General features: G+C 33.3%; 2 protein-coding genes across 2 annotated transcripts; both read right to left on the bottom strand.

The window, feature by feature from the left end:
• Positions 1-9,288: 9,288 nt before the first annotated feature.
• LOC115979428 (protein translocase subunit SecA-like) lies at positions 9,289-13,948 on the bottom strand. The gene is made up of 5 exons (XM_031101462.1): positions 13,552-13,948; positions 12,890-13,038; positions 11,770-11,931; positions 10,595-10,710; positions 9,289-9,592 (listed from the first exon to the last, which is right to left on the bottom strand). The coding sequence occupies exons 1-5, from the start codon at positions 13,799-13,801 to the stop codon at positions 9,574-9,576; spliced, it is 696 nt and encodes a 231-aa protein (XP_030957322.1). The 5' UTR covers positions 13,802-13,948; the 3' UTR covers positions 9,289-9,573.
• A 2,415-nt stretch (positions 13,949-16,363) lies between these two features.
• On the bottom strand, positions 16,364-19,144 carry LOC115979236. The gene is made up of 2 exons (XM_031101218.1): positions 18,698-19,144; positions 16,364-17,311 (listed from the first exon to the last, which is right to left on the bottom strand). Exons 1-2 carry the CDS (start codon positions 19,066-19,068, stop codon positions 16,657-16,659), a joined length of 1,026 nt encoding a protein of 341 aa, XP_030957078.1. The 5' UTR covers positions 19,069-19,144; the 3' UTR covers positions 16,364-16,656.
• Between the last annotated feature and the right edge of the window lie 2,454 nt (positions 19,145-21,598).

Genomic DNA, 21,598 nt, shown 5'->3' with positions numbered 1-21,598 from the left:
AACTAAGGGCCAGCTTGAGGTTTTTGAGTGCTATGAAAAGAGTTTTAAATATTTTGAATGCTTTTAATGAAACAGATTTTGACCTTGTAAGGTAATGCAAACTTTTACATAACTATACGCCTCGATGGAGATTGACGAAGAGAGAGTCCATGTCATGGGGAATATTAAGCTCATCTCTGGGGAGAGGGGAAGAAGATGATGACGTGGAGAGTGGAGAATTAATGCAATTTTTTTTTAATGACTTAAATTACTAATTTATAGAGAACATTAATAATAACACACTATATACTAGTGTTTTTTCACCCTTAAATCTAATACAAATCAATGGCCTAAAAAATTAAAAATATGTAACTCTTGTAAAGTTACACTAGGTGTAACTTAAACCCATTTCATTAATTATATATGAAGTAATAGCCCTACCTTATATTATTATTAATTATGAAGTTATACTATTTCCTAATATTATTATTAATTAATGTAGGGCTTTATTTCCAACAAAAAAAGAAAAGAAAATGGGTGTTATTAATCAGTGCTATTGATCTTGAAAATTCTTTTTTTTTTTTTTAAAGGATCCTGAAAATTTTCTAAGTATTTTCGAAACATGAAAAAATGGTGCTCCTTTCTCTCACATTCATGGTGGACCCCACAATGAATTTAATGAGTAATCCCTACCATAAATATGAAAAGGAGAGAGTACAATTCTTCGTACTTCAGGAGTACCTAAGAATTACTTATTGATCCTTGTGGATTATGAAGTTATAGTCCTTCCTTATCTTATTGTTAATTATGAAGTAATAGTCTTTTCTTATATCAATTATGATGTAATAGTCTTCCTTATATTGTAATTAATCAATGCAAAGCTTTGCTTCCAAAAACAACAAGAAGTGATATTGATATTGATCCTTTAAATTTAAAAAATAAGTGTTATTGATCCTTCTTTTAATTTTTGTTAATGTCAATGTCTACATGGCTACAGAATTATAATATATCTTTTCAAATAATGTAGAATCTTTTAATTAAAAAATTACAAAAGTGAATTAACTTATTAGAAATCCATGAATCTCACACTTGACCCAGTCAGGGCCGGCTCAATGAATTTGGGGACCCCAGGTGAAAGCTTTAAAGGGGCCTTTTATTATATTTAATTATAAATTCATATATATTTTTCAATTAGTTCTTCTCTTGTCATTTTTTTTTTTTTTTTTTGTTTTTCATATTCAGATAGATATTTTCTAGTAGACATTTGTAATTAAAAAATATTTATAAATAAATGAAACACAGTCTATAATAATAAAAAAATCACAATTTAACTAGAATAATATAAATTTAATGTATAAAACAATAGAACCTATTTTATCAAAAACACAATTTCAACTTTACTTAATATGATCACTTTACACTTTAAACCTGCACAAAAAAATTAAAATTAATATTAATACAAAGTAAATTATTCTAAATTTATAATTTTGTTATTAATACTCTTTTTTTTGTATAGCAGTAAACCCTTTTTTTTAGCATAATGTGTAGGACTCAACTTGATTGGATCCACTAACACTAAGACCAGTCCACTGGTAAAATGTGTAAGACTTAACTTGATCCACTAAGATTAAGACCAGCCCATTATCCCTCTAAATCTGATTTCTTTAAAAAAAAAAAAAAAAAAAAAAAAAAAAAGAGAGAAGAGAACATGACCTTAACTTCCATACCACTAAACCGATTTCCTAAAATAAAAAAATAAAATAAAAAATAAAAAACGTGTAAGACTAGAACTTCTTAGAATCAATACTTTAACTCTTTTCTCTTTAAGTGGGTTTATTGACTATTCGAACCATTCAAAAGGCTTCTAGAGGAATCTAAAGAAATTTATATTTAAGAGAACAAACAAAAAAAAGTTACAAGTACAACAACCAAACTAAAGTTCAGCCAAAAAGAAAAAAAAAACCCAGACACCCGTGAGCAAACTCCTCTTCAAAAGAAAAAAAAAAAAAAAAAAAAAAACCCAGACACCCGTGAGCAAACTCCTCTTCAAAAAAAAAAAAAAAAAAAAAAAACCCAGACACCCATGAAAAAAAAAACTGAGACACCCAGCAGCAAACATGAAGAAGACGAAAGAGAGAAAGGAAGAGAAAACAAAAAACGAACCTTCAATGAACAAAAAAAGTTTATTGCCAACACCAGTTGATGAGTAAGCCAACAAATGAGTGTTTTTTTTAGAATCAAGATAGAAAGAGTCAGAGAGTGAGTGTTTTTTTTCTTCTTTCTTTTCTTATTTGTCTCTTCTTAGTTCTTTCTGCCTTTTGTAATCTTTTCTTCTGTAAGCTAAACATTTCTGCCGTTTATAATCTTTTCTTCTGCAAGCTAGAGATTTGGTGATGGTCTGATGGGATTAGCCTTCATGTCACATTGTCACTTCAGCTTTTTTCTCCGTGAGAAACGGGCCTTCATGGCCTGATGGGATTTGGTGATGGCCGTTTGAAATCTTCTTCTATTTTTCTTCTTTTCTTTTCTTTTTTTTTCTTTTTTTGAGAAACAGGCCTCTGTGACAAACGGGCCTTCATGGCCTGATGGGATTTGGTGATGGCTGTTTGTAATTTTTTTTTCTCAAATAAAAAAGTAATATTATATAATATATTATTATTATTTGGAGCCCTCTTATAGGTGGGGCCTTAGGTAGTGGCCTAAATGGCCTATAGTTTCAGTCGACCCTGAACCCAGTTTCTAATGGGTAAATAGTTAATACCCAAATAATCAAATCCATAAATTCCTTTGGTCTGCTTTAAAACTAAATTAAGGGTAGGGTTACAACGCCCTCCAACCCCGCCTCACCCTATTATCATTTCTAAGTCCACCTTTTCATTAATATAATTTAGGATTATTGCAATTTCCCTCCCATAGTTTGACTTTATCATCATAATTTAAATTCAAAACTTTTAATTGCTACATTTTACTCCCTAAAATTTAGATTAAAATGAAACTATTAGGGGTTTGTCTAAATTAACGGATTTTGCATTTATTGGACAAACAATTGACCCCATTTGGTTTGGTCCAATCACAATTTAGTCACAATTAACCCTACCAATTTCATTTTAGTCTTCTTAATTTTAAGGGGTTGAATATAACAAATGAAAATTCATTGACTAAATTGGAAGGACTAATAAATCACAAAGATGTAGATTGTAATTTTCTGTGTAATTTAATTCATCTCGTTTTCCACATTAACTACTTAAACATTTTTTCTTGGACTATATACCCAAAAAAAAAAAAAAAAAAAGGAACAAATCTTTTTGTTGAACAAAGCCATTTTGTCATTCATTTGGGTGCCATTATCTACTCTTCTGCTAAAAAAGATTACCATTAAATATTTACATTGTCATAAAGCAATATGTCAAGTGTACAACAACAAAACATAGCACCAATTATAAATTAAACAGTAATATAACATTATCTTCCTAACACATGGATGATAACATATAATCTACGAAAGCTTTTCATTATTTTATATAATTATCGATAAGTTTCTCCTTGGGTTTAAGTACAATAATTAAAGTACAATAATTAATTAAGATGGAAACGTGACACATCAACATTTGTATGCACAAAAGCACTGCTTGGGAACACCAGGTGCTGTGTATAAGTCACACATTCCTTTTCCACTGTATCGATTTTTACAGTCTTCCCAGCAATGGTTATCTCCCTTGCAGTTCCAAACTTTGTGGCAGTCTTTTGCTTCTGCCATTTGCACCATTCTCTCATCTGTTTAGTCCACAAATTCAGAATTGCACTTCATCAATCACTGAAGCAAAATTATGACTCTAGCTATGACCTCTAAAAATGTTGTGATAACAATATATATAGATAATTTTTTTTATCTTTTATTTTGGATTCTCTCCATTAATTAAACTTGTAGCTTTGTGCTTTGCAATGATCACTCACTTAGGTCACAATTAATTAATTGACTTGATATTTGACTATAATCAAATCAAAATTTCATTTTAATTGGATAATACTAACCTAATTTAATTGTTACTGTTATTTTGTTTGATTTGTCGTTAATTTTTGTATATATAGCTAGTTTAAAGTAGGATGATGTGGCCAGTAGATCTTGAATTTTATTTTAGAGCTATAGCATAGTATAAATGAAAAGAAATGAGTGTTTCAGACTTTCAGTACGTAACAATTTTTATTTATCTTTTATGAATGAAGGTTCACTAACATTTTAAGTGACAAGAGAAGTTAAAGATATGGAGCTGAAGTAAATTAAGGGTCATTTTGTTCAGAATTTGTGAAACACTATTTTTTTCGGCCGCAAAAAAAGAAGAAAAAATGTATAGGATCATATCAATAGGCTACTTTCTTTTAGTTGAATGAAATTTCAGTATTCCTATCCAAAAAAGAAAGAAACTGGCTACTTTCTTTTACGGCTACATATTTTTCTTACAAGTGAGAAGCCAAAATTAATGTAAAAGCACATGAGATATGGGACTTGCATGATTTCACTAAGATAGCCAAAGACCATAAATTCATGATGCAAGTACAAAAATCAGCAAACTCACCAACCACTTATGCCCTATGTTGGATTAACAAAGCAAATCAAAGTAGATCAAATAGAGTAAAATGGATTAATCAACAAAATAATTAAGTTTGAAATATTTACCGCAGATGATCACGAGGATGATAAGCAGCAAACACAAAGTAGAGAATTTCGCCATCTCTGATGAGTTAATTACTTGGTGCTCTTTGCTCTCTTTATAGTGCATTGGAGAATATTACCATATCTCTCTTTTTCCACTGATGAAGGCAATGTATATGTCATGGTATGAGGTACAAATTCAGTCACTGAATTAGAAATTCCTTCCAAGGGACCCAAAGCTAAATATGGATAGCTGAAACTTTAGTATTAATTAGTATATAATAGACTGTTTAATATTAACTTTTGGTTTAATTGGTGACAATTCGACAAATGTCAAAAGCTGATATAAAATAACCCAAGATATTTTTCTAACAAACATGAACATTTTTTTTTTTTTTTTGAGGAAATTACAAATATAGAAATTAGTAACTACTTTGTTAGTTCTTTCAAAATGTTAGTCCACTAAAAATAAATAATAATTAACCATCACTCATATGAAAATAAAAAATAATTTCAAAGAGAATTATAATACTTTTTTTTAGAGGAAGAAAAGAGGATTATAATATATAAAAATGACTATCTTAATTCGAATTATAAAGATAAAAAATAGTCAATATAATCAAGACTTCTATATTTCTCACCCTCCACATATAAGGGATCATTCCAAAAGTCAAGAATCCATGACAGTCATAATATTTTTTAAGATGGCGTTTAGCTTGATTATGGAATAATTATGATTTTTTTTATACGAGACTGTGACAGTCACAAACCTCTTTGTCAAATCAGAATGTTAGTTAAAGAATTTTGTCTTCTTCAAGTGTGAAAGGTTGGCCTTTGTCCTTTGATCATTTGGAAGAGACGGGTTTGTACATCACTTATTAAATTATTATGATATATACGGGGTTTAATTTTATTTATTTTATGATATATATTTTAAGTCCTTAGGGTAATTCAACTGTTGAATTCTTAAAATTATATTTTAAAATAAATTGACTAGATTTTATCACATCTTCAATATTTAAAAACAAAAATTTGATTGTTAATATTCATTTTTTGCTGACAGAATTTTCTAACATGGGCCATGTATGATTCTAGAAAATATAAAAGATAACCTTTTTTTTTTCCTTTATATATATATATATATATATATATAGGGGTGTTCGTGGTTGCGGTGCAGTATGATTTTGGGTCATTTTTAGCACTGCACTTTGTGGTGCAGTTTAACTAAAATTATAACTACACTGCACCTTATTTTTGCTGTCACATGTGAGGTGTAGTGCGGTTTAGAGTTTAACCAAAATCATAACCGCACCATACCTCATTTTCGCGGTCACATGTGCGGTACTATATATAAGATGAGATTTGAAGTTTGTATATTTTTCAAATTTTGAGCATTTCCTACCCATCCCAAAACTAATTTTTCCTTTTTTTTTTTTTGCCAAGTTTTAAATTATTTAGTTAGTTTTTCTTTATTTTGGGTTGGCTTTTCTAGTCAATACTTGCTAGGATTATCAATTTTTTTTTTTTTTGGGGAAATTAGGGTTATTAAACTATTAATAATATATTTAATATTAAAAATAAATAAATATATTAATATATAGAGAAGGTGTGGTGCAGTGCAGTTTGTGCGGTTTTCTTATTATAAAACCACAAACCGCACTGTACCACGTGGTACAGTGCGGTACGGTGTATTGTTACTTGCAGTGCGGTGCGGTATATTGTTACTTGCAGTGCAGTGCGGTTATGCAATTTTGCGAGTGATTTTGGTGCGATTTATGCAGTTTGGTGAACACTCCTATATATACAAGATAGAAATTATACTCTAACCTAATTTAACTGTATATGTATGTGAAGTTCCTTCCTGAAAACTTAAACTCCAACCCTCACCCTTCCCATCACCATCGCACCAAAAGTTATATATCAAAAAGTATTGTATTTACTCTTTATTTTTTGTTTTTTAAGGGATAATTAAAACAATCTTCCTCCAGGTATAAGGAAATGACAATGACCTACATAATTTTGCAAAATGACAGTCATCTCCTTGAACTTTGTGATGAACATTAAAACTAATTTGATATTCTTACTTTCCCTTTATAAATAACTCTAATGTTGTTGACTAAATTCACGCATGCCCTTCATTAAGTGATAATATTCTTATCTCTCCCTTGGCTTATTGATGAAAAGCCTATTTTGTTATTGAGTTACACAATTTACCTAAAAACTAAGTTAATTGAATTGCTTAATCAAGTAAATCAAGGATAAAATGGTAATTTCATCATATTTGTTGTTAGTATTACAAAATTACAAAGCTCAAGGGGTGTATTGTCATTTTTGCATACTTTTGGAGGTCACCAACAGGTACTTATATCTTGAAGGAGGATTGTGTTTTTTTTTTTTTTTTTTTAATATCATTCTTTTTTAGAAAGTTTGTTATTCAAGATTTTCTCTTGATACTAGAAAAGAAAAAGAAAATTTCTTTAAACCAATTTAGAGGAATCTCCTTGGCCTATTGTTATATTTTATGTTAGATTTTATTCTATATACATATACTCATTTCAATTTCATAGCATATGCAAAAGTTTAGGTTAAGAGCAAACCTCCCATTACATGAACCCTCCACTACAGCTTTGAATCCCTTGTACTTGATGGTGGCTATAGAAGGTAAAGGAGGGTGTGTGGAGAGAAAAGACTACTCTCAAACTCTTAACTCCAAAATAGTGAATAATAACTTCATGAGCCAATTTCCATTTAATTAGGGTAAGAATAAGAGCTTCCTCGTGTCTAAAAATTGATCCATCACATTCACATTATGGTTCCATAATAAAAGAACCACAAAAACCCACATTTACATCATCAATGACTATAGTCTACAAATATGAAAAGAAACATAAGAGCCAAATGCTTTTTTTCTTCTCCATACTTTATCTGAAACATTCCCGCATGGGGAGGGGAACTATCCTTATCAACTTCATTTTATACTATTCCCAGATAATTACTTCATGTCTTTTATTTTCTTTTTCTTTTTTATATGAACACCACTTGATTTGGTTGGAGTACAATGGATTGCACTAACTATTATTTTGTGTGGGTTGAACTACTTTTATTAAATGTTTCAAATTATCATATGGGGAGAGATAACAAGAATTAACTTAACACAAAACATATAGAAGTATTACTTAACTCAAAAACTTAAGTTTATGGGTCTGGACCAAGTTATAGTAAATTATCCACTCAATTTGAGGTTATTATCCAATGTGGAACTCAAACTTAAAAGGCCGAACAACTCGCATGTGAATATAGAATATTCCACCTTTAAAAAACTACAACTCTACCTAGAAGCTGAGTATGGTTTTGGCCTCAAATTTTATCAAAGATAAATTAAAGAAGCACTAACTAAAGCAGTGCAATTATATCCTTGTAAGTGTGTAAAGAAGCCATGTCAAGCAGTAGCTTTCAAGCTTGACTAGGTCATGTTTGATAAATTCAAGCACAGGTTCAGCTCGAACCAATTCCAACCGATTTTCAAGCTTGTTAACAACTCACACTCGGGCTTTAGCCAAGTTAACCCGGTACTGTTCATATCATGATTATAGCTTAGAGGCTTTTCAATGTTAGTCCAAACCCCTGCCCCCCTAAAAATAAAAAATTTTAGTCTAAGACTGATGAATTGTCAATGAGCTCTAGTTTAACTAGCACCTCCTTCTCTTATAGGTTCTAGATGGAAGGTTTGGCCTTGGCTTTGAGACCCATTGTGTGCATGTATCTTACCTATCAAAAGATTGATAAATGTTGAAGTGTATTGATTCTCTTAATTAGTTTAAATTGCAATAAGTATTGACATGCACCAAATCTGAAGGGCTACAACTCATTTAAGCCAAAATTTATGCATCACAGTCGTGGTCTTGACTCTTGCGATCAAATACTAGGTAAAAGGTGAGTACTGAATCACTACTGAATAAAGATAGAAGGGAGATAGAGAGGGGGGAGGGCCAGTCTATAACTTAATGGCTCTCAATAAACACAGGTATGAAGCCTAATTGCCTTCAAACAAACAAGAGAATGGAAAATAATCTAATTTTCTTTCACAATATCTGAAAGTATTTGGTACATTACATTCTCATCATTCATCAACATTTGTTTCTGGTCATGAACAGCTCATGTTTTAGGGTCATGGTCACAGGTCATATCACCAATCACCATCACTTTGATCAATGCTTTCTCAGCATTTTCTACTTTGTGGCTGGCTACATCCACCATTTTATGTATATAGTTGGTCAAGTTCTACCAAATTGACTAGCCATTATGGAACATCCAAGAAGGATCTAATGAATAAGAAATCAATAATTTTCTGGTTTGAGGGTCGGTGCTGAAACATGATTGAAAATGGAACAAATAAACGGATTGAGATTAGGTGCAATACCTACCTAATGCAAATGATATGAATGGTTGAGATTTGAAGTTGCAAAAAGAAACTTTAAATATCAACCATTAAATATAAAAAATGAGTAAAAGTAAAATAGTAAAAAGAAAAAAAAAAGTTGTGAGAGGATTGAGGAGAATTGCACCGGATCTCAATCCCAAACAAATTAAATGTGCACGCACCCACTCTGACACAAACAGATCGGTCAACTTAAGAGAAAGATAAAGAGACACGAGACTAAAGAATAAGGCTTTTATGCATTCTATAAGCTAATTTGTAATTTCATTACAAAAATGAAAAAGCAGGGCAACCAATTAGGTTAAAAACCCATCTGATCATCAGTCCCCTGCAAGCAGTGTGAGGATCTCGTCTACAGGCCAAATTGTCCAACTCACTGAACTAAAGCAAAGGGCTTCAACGAGACATTATTTGAGACAGCATTTTGATTCTACTAGCTCTGCACACCTCTCATTTCCAAGATTTGGAATAGGATTCTTTTTGCTGAAAATTTTTTGTTCCCAGATCAATCCTTCCCACAGCACCTTCATAAAAATAAAAATAAAAATAAAAAACGTGAAGGAACAAGCTGATCAATCATTAAATGAATGCATGTTGTAGACATGCAGCCCATTCTGGGCACTACATTAATAGGAGGTACAAAATATGTCTACGCTACAAAATTATTTCTTATCTTTCAACAAAAATTTGAACATATGCCCTATGAAACAGAATTCAGCTGCCATTACTTTAATCACTGAGTTTAAGAGGAACTCAAGCTGAAAATGAGTATACTGACAGGAAATAACAAAACATACTAAGATTATGGGAGAATTGAGTGGTTCCTCCTTCACCTTCCATAAGGAGAGGTTTGAGGTCCAACCCATGGTAGAAAAAAAGGTTTTTAAAGTAATGGGAGATCTACCTCTAGTTGTGTAATTTACTACGGCAATTTGAGTAAAGAAAAGTGATTGACCTCGAAACATTATCTGTTTAGTGCAAACCCTGATCCTTGATAGCCAAAAGTTTTTCTCAGCTGATTAAATAGCTTGTGATAACTTATGAACAGCAGACTCAGCTATAGAAAGCCAAGAATTCCAAAGTATGAAGTGCTTATCAACCTCAAAACACTATCTGTTAAATGAACCCTTATCCTTGATAGTCACAAGTTTTTCTCAGCTGATTAACTAGATTGTGACAACTTATGAACAGCACACTCAGCTATAGAAAGCCATGAATTCCAAAGTATTAAGTGTTTATCAAGTCAAATTACTTGGTTTCTATTAATTACAAGCATGAAAAGAGTTGCAATTCACAAAATTTACATATAATTATAGCGTAAAAAATTTGAAGCAATAATATGCATTATTTTTCATGAGAGAAGCAGGTGAACTGTGAAAGGAAAAACCTATGTGATAGTCTATCCCGTATACAAGTAAAATATACTGTGCTTCAAGCCAAATTATATAAGAGTAGAAAAGATTACTAAAAAGTTCAAGCACATAAAATGTAACATTTGTCTTATAAATAAAAAAACAAAAGTGTACCTTTTGTATCTCTTCTTGGAACCACAAGGGCATAGCGCATTTCTACTGATTTGCCCACTCTTGGCCAAATTAGACCTGGCAATATCCAATGGTGTTGAACCCATCAGTTTTTGCACCTACAGAGCATAACATACAAATAGTCGTAAGTGTATTTTCAATTTGCATTTCTAAGGAAAGATCAAGAAAATTGAACCAGCCCCTCAACCAGCAAACAGAAAGGAATTAACATGCATGTATTCTACATTCTACACAACCAAGTGGTGTATAGATATGCATGCCTACAGTCTTACCTGCCTACATAGTCTAGACCCTAGAGTGAAGAAAGAATTAGACAATTGTACAAGTGGCTTTAGGTAAATCTGGTAATCGATGCATGTATTTGTAGCATATACATACAGAGATCAGTGAAAAACCAGGATCAAGGGAGACCTTTTGCAAGGTGATACAATCCAACATTAGAACCCAGAGTTCCAAACAATGTGACTCTATACTGGTTCTGCATGGACTTGGGGCAGTAAATGGCACAGAGGTGTGTGATCAAAAAGGATATAGGCCCTACCAAGAGAGACAGAGACAGAGAGGGAGAAGCCTACATAAAGGGTTTACCATAATTTATCCCATCAAGGATTAAATAGACTTACACCCACACCCCCATCTTTTTCCTCATTTTTGTGTAAAATCCTTCATACAGCCAACATATAAAAATCCACTCAATTTAATAGAATCAATCATAGTGTTGCAACCCATGTATACATCCCATATTCTTGGGTACACTTTTTCCATTCTCAAATCCTTACTTTAGAAATAAAAAATCAGAGGCAAACATACTTCTCCACTAATCTGGGACTACCATTTTCTCCACTGGTGCAAGAAAAACCTATGCCTTGTCAAGGAAGTGGGTAATTAACCAGAAAACAGTAAGTGCTATACATCCCTCCAAAGACTAGAATACAATAACACACTTATGTACTGGCATGCAAATGCTTAAAAGTGTACTATTCAAGTTTACCCAATCTAAAACAAGCTTAAAACAGAATTAGACATCTCAATTAGTAATTTTACAAATAGTAGACAGGTAATGAGGTTTCTATCATTCATATGCATGAAATATTCACAAATCCACAAAACTAGAACACTTTGGCAGAAAAAAATAAAACAAGCCAAGAGAAATTTACCTCAGCAATGTTCTTCGGCATTGGTTTCCCTTCTTCTTTTAACTTCTCTAGCTTCTTTTGCGCCTCTTTGGCCCATGTAAACTTTGCAAGTGCATTCTCTACATCTGCCACCGTGCAATTACAATGCTTTGCTGCTTCTTGTTTTTGACTGCTTTGAATATTCTACACATCAAGAGACCTAAAGCCAAAATGAGGAGATTTGCCCCAAAAAATCACCAAAGAAATAAAGAACCATTATAGGACTTTCCTAGATGAAAATACTTCAGCAGTATTCTTCAAAAAATGTGGTTTTTTTCAGCTCTATAAGTCATAGTTTAATTGGTCAAAGAACCCACGGTGGAAATATTGGCAGTAGAGAATCATTCGGCATTATTATTGAGAGGACCATGTGATGAAATTCATGGACTATATTCAAGTGTTGTTGGCATACTAAATACTAAGCTCTGAGAAGGAAAAGCACGCGTTATATTTTAAGATAAAGAGAAAGGTTCTCCATAACTGACCAGAAAAAGTCAAGAACCTCCCTAATATTTAGAATTTAAAATACCAAGGAATCCATAAGAACAAGACACGCTTGAGTCTATTTTGTTTAACACAAGAAATCCAAGATAAATCAATGATTTTCAGAACTACACCCATTTGAGTTTTCTTTTTCACGATGAAGTTCAAACATCTTGCACTAATACACCTATGAATATCTATCGTACTGTAGTATCTTTTTCTTCCTTGTGCCCATGACTACACCTTGTACAATGAAAAGAAAATTTAGCTTACACCTACTTCAAAACTTATTGTGGTAATATCATTCCTATGTTTCTGTAAGCACAAAATATGCATTTTAAAAAAATGAATCAAAGGGTGTGAAAGAACTATATTGGATCTGAAGTTGACACTCCACAGATCATTGGTTTGAATGAATGATTGTTTCAAGCTTGTTTTCTTTTCCTAAACTTTTAGATTTGGTTGATCATTGCAATTTTAGAATTTAATCGTGGGTGTACCTACTACCTATTGTATACTTCCTGTGTACTTGGACTATGCCATTCTTTTGATTGAATAAACAATCTTTTTTTATGTATAAAATAAAATAAAATAAAAAGAATCAAATGGAAAAACCAACATCTCCAGTAGAATCGAAGCCTCCAAGATATCGAAGTATAGCTTCCTGTTTCTCAAAAGCATCAGCAAATGTCGCTTCACTGCTTCGTCCCACTATATACTGCTTGAATGTCCCTATCCTTCTCGCATTCTTCAACTCATCCGCAAACCCTGCAATCAAACAAACAATAACATTAATTTATGACAAAATTAACAACAACAGCAACAACTTATAACCAATGAACATAATGTACAAACAACTTAGTACTACTGAACATAATGTACAGAGTACTAACAAAAAAAAAAAAAACAACTTAGTACTACTGATCATAATGTACAGTAATTCTACAAATTAATAACTAAAAAAGAACAAAAGGGTTTTGACTGTTTAAGACAAAAGGTTCAAAATTTGAAGAAAACAACTACTACAGCAACAAATTTGACACCCAAAATATAAAAACTACAACTAAAACTATAACCACTTATTACTAATGGATTAAAAAAAAATGGCAAAGATGCAAAATTTGAAAGAAATGAAGCCCAAAATGCCCATTTTGCACCAAAAGAGCAAAAGGATATGATCAAGAATCAACAAAAAAGTGAAGCACAGAAAGAAGAGAAATTTTAGCTAAGCAAAGAGTAGAACAGCTTTAGAGTGACAGGGCGGTGAGGTGGGAGACTCACGGAGGAGAGTGAATGCTTCGGAGCTGATTTGGGGTCCTCCTTCTGGACCTGTAGTGGTCTTCTGCTTCTGCCCAGTGAAGGCCCCTTTGATCTTGTCCACCCATGAGTTGTGGAGCTGTGACGTGGAGGAGATCGAGCGGTGCTGTGACGGAGTTAGGTGACAGTAGTTTAAGGTGGAAGAAGAAGAAGATGAAGTGAAAAATGAGAAGGTGGTGGGGATTTTGTTGGTTAGGATTCGTGAAGAAGGCATTTTCTTCTTTGGGTTTTGGTATTTGCCTTTGGCTCTCAAATATTATGAAAGCTAATTTTGTGCTCTCTTTTGGGTTAGGGTTTAAACTTATCAAGGGTTTTAGAATGGATTTTTAATTGATCTTTGACAGAGAGAGAGAGGGCTCATTAAATTGAGACATGGCATAAATACAAAAGTTCTATCTTTAGTCCACCACATTATCAAGTTATGACATAAACCCAAATGTTTCAACTTCAATCCGTTACCTTATCGGCTCATAGGATTTTTGAAGGGCTATGATATTATTTATTTATATAAAAAATAATAAAATAAAATAAGTAAAAAGGTGTAAAGTCTTTAATAAAAAATTTTAAAACAAAATGACATGTGAAATAATGTTCATATGTAATAGTAATAGATAGCCAAGATGACAATAAAAATAAAATACATGGTGTCATTTTGTTTAAACAATACATAGTTATGGCATTATGTAAAATGGATTTATGATTTAAATTGAAATAGTTTTTAGAGTATACGGTTTAATTTGAAAAATCTAAAAATGAGATTTGTAGGGACAAAGTTTGGAGCCCAAGCTCGTGTTGTATAGAATCCTGGTCCAAAAAACCCAATATAATGAATTTTGTAGAGGATGGGTCAAAGAACTAGGTTTAGATGAGTTAAGCGGTGACTTGCATGGGATTAAGGAACACACAAACAAGAACAAAATCTATTATGATGAAATGACCTCCTGTCCAAGGAGACTTAGAATTTTATTTATGAATACAGATCACCACATTAGGATTATTTTGCATGCTACAATATTCTCTCCCTCTTTTTCCTCCCCTTCCCTCATGGGGCCTTCTATACATTATACAGGCTCTTCCTGATCATCTGGGTTTTACACTTGTTGATCATCTAAACCCCCACTTGAGTACCTATCCCATTAGACACCCCTTTCAGTCCTTTTGTGAGTTGCGGTAGTCAAGGTAACACTGTTCAGGGATCTTCTCCATATTAATGCGGCCAGGAAAGTAGCTGCAGTGCATTTAATGTGGTGGTGGCAACTTTTGCTTAGATATTTTGGGTTTTCTTCCTTTTCACGCGTTTAGGAGATGCGCTTCAGTGGTTTGAACATACCTCTACTCTGAATTTTCAGTGTCCAAGGAGGAATTCCTTCTCGGACCCTCTTTCTTGGTCTTCTGTGGTAATGATTATAATGTAGATCATCTAAGCCATGTTGTCTCCTCGAACTCGCTAGCGTCCTCGAACAAGCCCAAGGCCCAACTTGTTACTTTGGGCCATAGCCCCCACAAGATTTATTTGAAATTGATCATGAATTATAGATTTTAAAATGTTTTTTTTTTTTTTCCCTCTCTTTCAATTTAAACAAGATGGAAAAGATCAATAGTCAAGCCAGAGTCAACACATATACCATTTGGATCCAAATGTATTTGAAGAGAAATATAAACAAAGTTTGAATATGTAATTTTATTTTCTATTGATAAATAAGTTATGATAATCAACCAATGGATTTAAATTTTATTAATATGTGGATTTAAAACATATTTTATAAACAAATAATCATTTCTAATCCATAGCATCACAAAGTCCTTTGCTAGAGCAAATATTTGAGCTCAACTCTATGTATTGTTAAAATTCATATAAACTATTTAGTTTGAAAAAAAAACTAAAAGGTCTTCGGAAGGCCCCTGCTTTAGTTTATAAGATTCTATGATATTTTGGACAAGTACAAGCTTCTGCAAGCAAATTTGAAGCTTAGGGTGCGTTTGAATCGACTTCAAACCAATTCCGGAAATCAATTTCCGGAAAATTCTGTGTTTGGCTGTCACGGAAAATATTATTTTCCGGAAATTGATTTCCTGTTGACCGAAATTTTCAGCCTTGACCACGGAAAATGATTTCTGTCTTCATTTTCACTTCAATTGACTTCCGGAAAAAGAGAGAGAGAGAGAGAGAGAAGAGAGAGCCCAGATCAGAGAGAGAGAGGGACGATAGCGCCGACGAGCGGCGCGGTGCACGATCGCGATCGTCGATCGACGAGCGCCGCTCGTCGGACGAGCGTTTCGCCGGATTTGATGTATTTTCTGGTAAACTGATTAAACGAACCAAACACCAAAATTAATTTTCCGTAAAATGAATTTTGTGACAGCCAAACACATGAAAACGTTTTCCTTTCCGGAAAATAGCATTTCCGAAAAATAGCATATTTTCCGGAAATGATTTTACGCGAACCAAACACAGCCTTAAGTACACAAGGTTCCTCCACTCAACTCCATTTACTTTCTTCTTCTTCTTCTTCTTCTTCTTCTTTTTAAGTGACAACTCTTTATTTACTCTTCTTCTTTTTTCAGTAACATTGAACACCCTATTTACTAATAGCCTTCTGGAGATAGTACTTTGTAACCCTGCCTCACCTCTGTATTTTTACATTGAAAAATACGACAATACGCTTTGTAGATAATATTAAACACAACAATATGCACAACCATCTGATTGCCCTTGTTTTTAGATAATATTAAACACAACAATACGCACAACCATGAAACTAAAGAAGAAAAAGAATCAAAGGAAAAGAATAAGTTAAAACATCTCTAGTAGCCATTACATAACGTGAGAACCCCGTATACCTACAATGTTACAATGAACCCTTTGCTACTCAAAAATACAAAACAGGTTCAATTTGGCACTTAAGCTAATGATCCATTGAAATGGAGTCCATCTCTCCCACACAAATTTATCAACAGGAGGTTGAAGACTCGATATTTCCAGTTGCAGTAGTTTGTGATCATTGAAGGCTCTGATACCTGCTTCCAAATCATGAACTAAATCACAGAAAGAATCAGATCCAAGAAGTATTATGCCTTTGTCCGCCTAAATCCAAACCAGATCTCATAGTGATTGAAAAGCAAGCTATCATGTGTATGCTTTCCAATATACTCAAGTCCCAAACTCTTGAGCCGCTTTGTACACTCCTCTCCTCCTATCCGGGAACAAAACTTTATGTTATGTGACACAAATATTCGCCCATCATAAGGTTTCAATTTACTTGCTAACCTCTCCAGTCCAACCCACACAAGCTTATCAGGCATATGAAGAAAGACAGCACTAGCATAGATCAAATCATACACAACTCCTGAACCAAACATGGTGAAATCCATGTCCTCGCCTTTCACAATCAAAGGGCGCTTGTATAGGAGCCCTTGGGAAGGAAGCTCATATCGAAATGCAGCCATCAGAGAGAGCTCATCTCTTTCAAGACAATGGAAGTGCTCAGGATTGAGATAGCGAATGAAATGCAAGCCAACTCGGAGGGTGCCACAGCCAATCTCAAGGACACGTGAGTCAGGCGTGACATGGCTGGATTCAGCAAGGAACTCAAACACATCTCGCCCACCTGCCCAGGGTTCTCCATAGTTGCTGTGATGCTCCTCAACAAGAAGCTCACCAGGACATGGGAAGGCTGTGTGGTTTTTAGCCTCAGGTTCTTCATAATGTGATATGCCTTTGAATCTGGGAAGGAGAATTTGTTCATAATCTTGACAAAGACATTCATAAAAATACATAAAAACTGAAATGCAGAAACTCAACAATGTATATCAAAAAGATAAATCTACACATACTACATATAGCCTTCAAATAACAGCTGAAATTATAATGTTGCAAGAAGTGTCCAAATAAATGCATAAGACAGAACCAGCATTAAATTGATTGACAAAGTGTCCCTAAATGTGATTTTCCAATAAAACTAAATAAAAAGGAAGCAAAAGCTTCTAATCATATGCTTCCAATTGTGTTTGTTTTCCTGTGGTCCTACTGATCATAGTTTCTAAACTATAGTCTACCTATAATTTTTGCACTTCTAGAAAGCAAATGATTCATTGGCCTACTTGACACTAACACCCATGCAACCCCACCCCCACCTAACCTGAGTCAAGGGGCACAAGCATTTTCCAAGCCGCGGAACAGCATAAAAACAAAGCATCTAAGTTAGACCAACCCAATGATAGGAGAAACGTTAAACAGATTCCATGGAAACTTCCATCACGATTCTGAAACCAGTATCAATGAATGGCAGATACGATGTCTACAGGCTCTAATCCCCTGTATCCGTGTGTAGAGAGGGAAAATTCCCCTAGAAATTTAGTCGCTTACACCGTGTATTCCAATATTAAAAAAAATGTGTGTGAACTCAAAGAGCTGATTCAACAGAAGCAAAGCATGGTTCTAGAACATTAACACATTGAATACACCAAAGCTTAATTATAACTTCCAATAAACACTCTGAACAATGCACAATGTTCCAGAAAAGTTTCCCCAAATTTTCTTGCACCCTCCATGCTATTAAAATCCGTCATCCACAACCAACATTTCTTATTGACCATTTCCCCACCCCTTTTTCCCTCGTTTGCATTCTTCCTCCCACAAGCCACCACCATCTAAAACTTTCACCCCAAACCCCCAAATCACTCGGTTCCAAACCCAACTCCCCCACTGCCCACCACATTAACCAAAACACCAAAAACAAACCAACTCAGTTCCACTCACTCTATTCTCATAAATTCCACACACACACACACAAAAAGAAAGACTAATCCCAATTATAAAACAACTACATGATGCACACACACAAAATATAAACACACAACTCTCAAATCCTAATTAAGAGAGCAGTACATAAATAAACAAATAGACACATAAACACATAGATAAACAAATATGCCACACACCCATATCACAACTAAACACAAATTAAAAAAACTTCACATTTAAATTAACACTTACAAGTTAAAACAACACACACCCATTTCAACACATTCATAAACACACACATAAAACATACATACATACATATAAAAACAAATTCATAAACTACAAAGATAGAGAGAATGTACAAACTGTTCGAGATCTTGGAGTTGCTGGGCTCTGGTGCGGGGGTTAATTCCTTTCCGGAGCACATTATCCTGCATATGAAGGCCGTTCAATCGGATCTGATCCTTCACCCACTCCACATCCTCTTTGGTCGTGGACACGGCGACACGGCCAGCACCACCGCCAGCATCATCGTCAGCGATGGACACGGGGACACGGGGTTCGGCGGTGGAACCGGACACGGGAGAAGTGTTGATATTAATATTAGAGGGACAAGAGCAAGAGGAAAGAGAAGACAAAAGGAAGACCAAGAAAATAGCGGCAACCGAAGCTGCAAGTACGAGAACTGGTACTGTTATCACTATGCCCTTCGGTGTCGCCGATGATGTGAGAGCCATGCGTCTCTCTCTCTCTCTCTCTCTCTCTCTCTGAACTGTGATTTGAGCACAAACTCAGAGGCCTGTTTGGTACTTCGCTTTGTTAGATACAGTTTTAATGTTTTTTTTTTTAGTTTAGTAATAATTTATACTTCTATTTTTCTATTTAAGAGACTGACCTGTTTGAACTAATTTTTTTTTATCCAAAATATTCATATTTTCCTAAGTTTAAGTATAGACAGAGCTAAAGGACAATAAAGTAAAAATGTATTTTTAATCTTTAACTCCCACTAAAACATTGCCTATAAAATAAAATTACTCTTTCACTAATCCACTTATTCAGAAACAAACTTCACGTCTAAACTTTTTCCTTTTTTTATTTTTTTAATTGGCCAAAAAATATATATATATTTCACACAGGTTTGATATATATTTTTCCTAAAAAGTAGCAAACACTAAACCAACAGTTTACTCCATTTCAAATCCTAAATTTTATGGTAGTGTCTTAAAAATGTTGTTATTTTATTAGACTGGTTTTTTTAGCAATAGAGTCCTATACAAACACAGACACCTCTTTATCTCTCGGTACATGATAGACTAAAAGGTAACAAAATTGCTACTCTTGCAGAGTAATCGAAACTACATATTTACATTGACTTTGGCTTAGTTTTGTTTATAGGCTGATTTGGTTGCTTAGTGGATCGCTAAAAATTGTTTTCAAGATTGCTGTGTTTGTTTTTTCTCGACGTGGTATGTGTCTAAGTTTTTGTGATAATTTTGGTCCTTAGAGATAGTTGAATGCATTTGTATTTTCACATAATCACATGCTTGCTATTCTATTGGTTTCCCCGGATCCTAATGCTGAGAAAGTAGTAGTGCCAAAGGAAGAGATCTTGGATTTTGAGTTGCCACCTGAGCCCTCAAATGCAAGGCATGTTGAGGTATTGCCTTTTCTTTTTTAAATTGTTGATGATTTTGTTGGGCATTGCGTCTGCTGAATTTTTCTACATTTTTTATTTTATTTAATAGTTGCAAATTTGTTTTGTTTTTTTTATAGAAAGCTTATTAGATGGTTGCAAAATTGTTTGGGGTTTGTGTTTGTTTTAACTTCGATTCTTTTTTGATAGCTCTATTACCGTCCTTTTGTTGAGCAAGATTTTTTGGTCCTCTGAACTGAATTAGTAGCCAAATCCTTGCATTTTTTTTAACTTCTCAAATATCTAGCAACTTTGGAGGTTGAACTTAGAGACTCAGTTTGTAAGTAATTTTCTCCTTAAAAGTTCATTATTTTTTTGGTTCTTCCTTGCCATTCCAGGACAATGTTGCAAGTTCAAACACAAGCAGCTTAAGATCATTCTTTATTGGAATGGGATTCTTATTTCACCGCACACCCATAACATTTATCACACTTTTAAGAATTTTTGTGATTGAAAAATATAGTAATTCCAAATTATGATGAATGTAAATTATTAAAATTTACCCAAAATATAGAAGAGTCTTTGAGCACACGCGCTAGTTATTGTTTTTTAAAGTTTACACAACACATATTTTTATAACACTTTTTTAACCCACACATTCTTTTATGACATTTAAATAACGTTACTAAAAATATTTTACTAAATAAATCCCAAGTTTTTTTAATTAAAAGAATAATCATTACTTTTTTACTATCATTTTGAAAAATTATACAATTAGAAGGAAAAAAAATGTTGTTTGCTCTATCTGTCCCACATAATATTTTGTCAGAAGCTAGCATTTTAATCAAATAAAGTCAATGTTAGTATTTAATTTTCATAAAACATCCAAATAGGAAATATTCATACTACTTTATGAAATTTTATTTATTGATGGAAGGAATAGTGGAATACAAGTATAACACAATTTAGTCAATTATCAAATAGGAAAAATATCATTCAATAACAATACTTTGATAATAATATATTCATTGATCGTACTTTTTTTTTTTTTTTTGAGAAGACATTGATCTTACGAGATAATAAAGTTCATCATAAAGTTAATTAATAAAAATTAGGAGAAAAAAAATGTATTACATAAAAGTGATGAATAATTTATATGACTGACATTTTTTTTTTAACCTTTTCAATTTTTTAAAAATATTAGGAATATCATATTTATATCATGAATGAGTAGGTTATAATTACAATTACATAAAAAAAATAATTAAGATTACAATAATGTTTTACTTTTAAAAAAATAAAAATAGAACTATGAAAAGATAGCTTGTGTATAACACAACCAATGTACCAAACAGTACCATATGATGCTGATGATGCCGAAAATAATACCACCAGTGAGTCACACGTTCCTCATACGTCACAAATGGCACCTGCATAACAAAAAGGAAGAACCTAGCAGAGAGTACCGGTGTGGTACCGGCCAAACACCCTCCGAAGGTTAAATCAGAATTACTCTCACTGCTCTAGAGTGCTAGAGAGGGTAAAATTATGCGTACCTTGGGTTGTGAGGGTGCTTGGGTTTTTATAGTAGCGAGGGTTGCCCCTCTTTTCCTTGGAGTAGAAGTCTTTTCCTT

The sequence above is a fragment of the Quercus lobata genome, chromosome 3, assembly GCF_001633185.2.
Source record: "Quercus lobata isolate SW786 chromosome 3, ValleyOak3.0 Primary Assembly, whole genome shotgun sequence".
NCBI classification, from domain to species: domain Eukaryota; kingdom Viridiplantae; phylum Streptophyta; class Magnoliopsida; order Fagales; family Fagaceae; genus Quercus; species Quercus lobata.
This window is presented reverse-complemented; position numbering and strand designations above follow the sequence as displayed.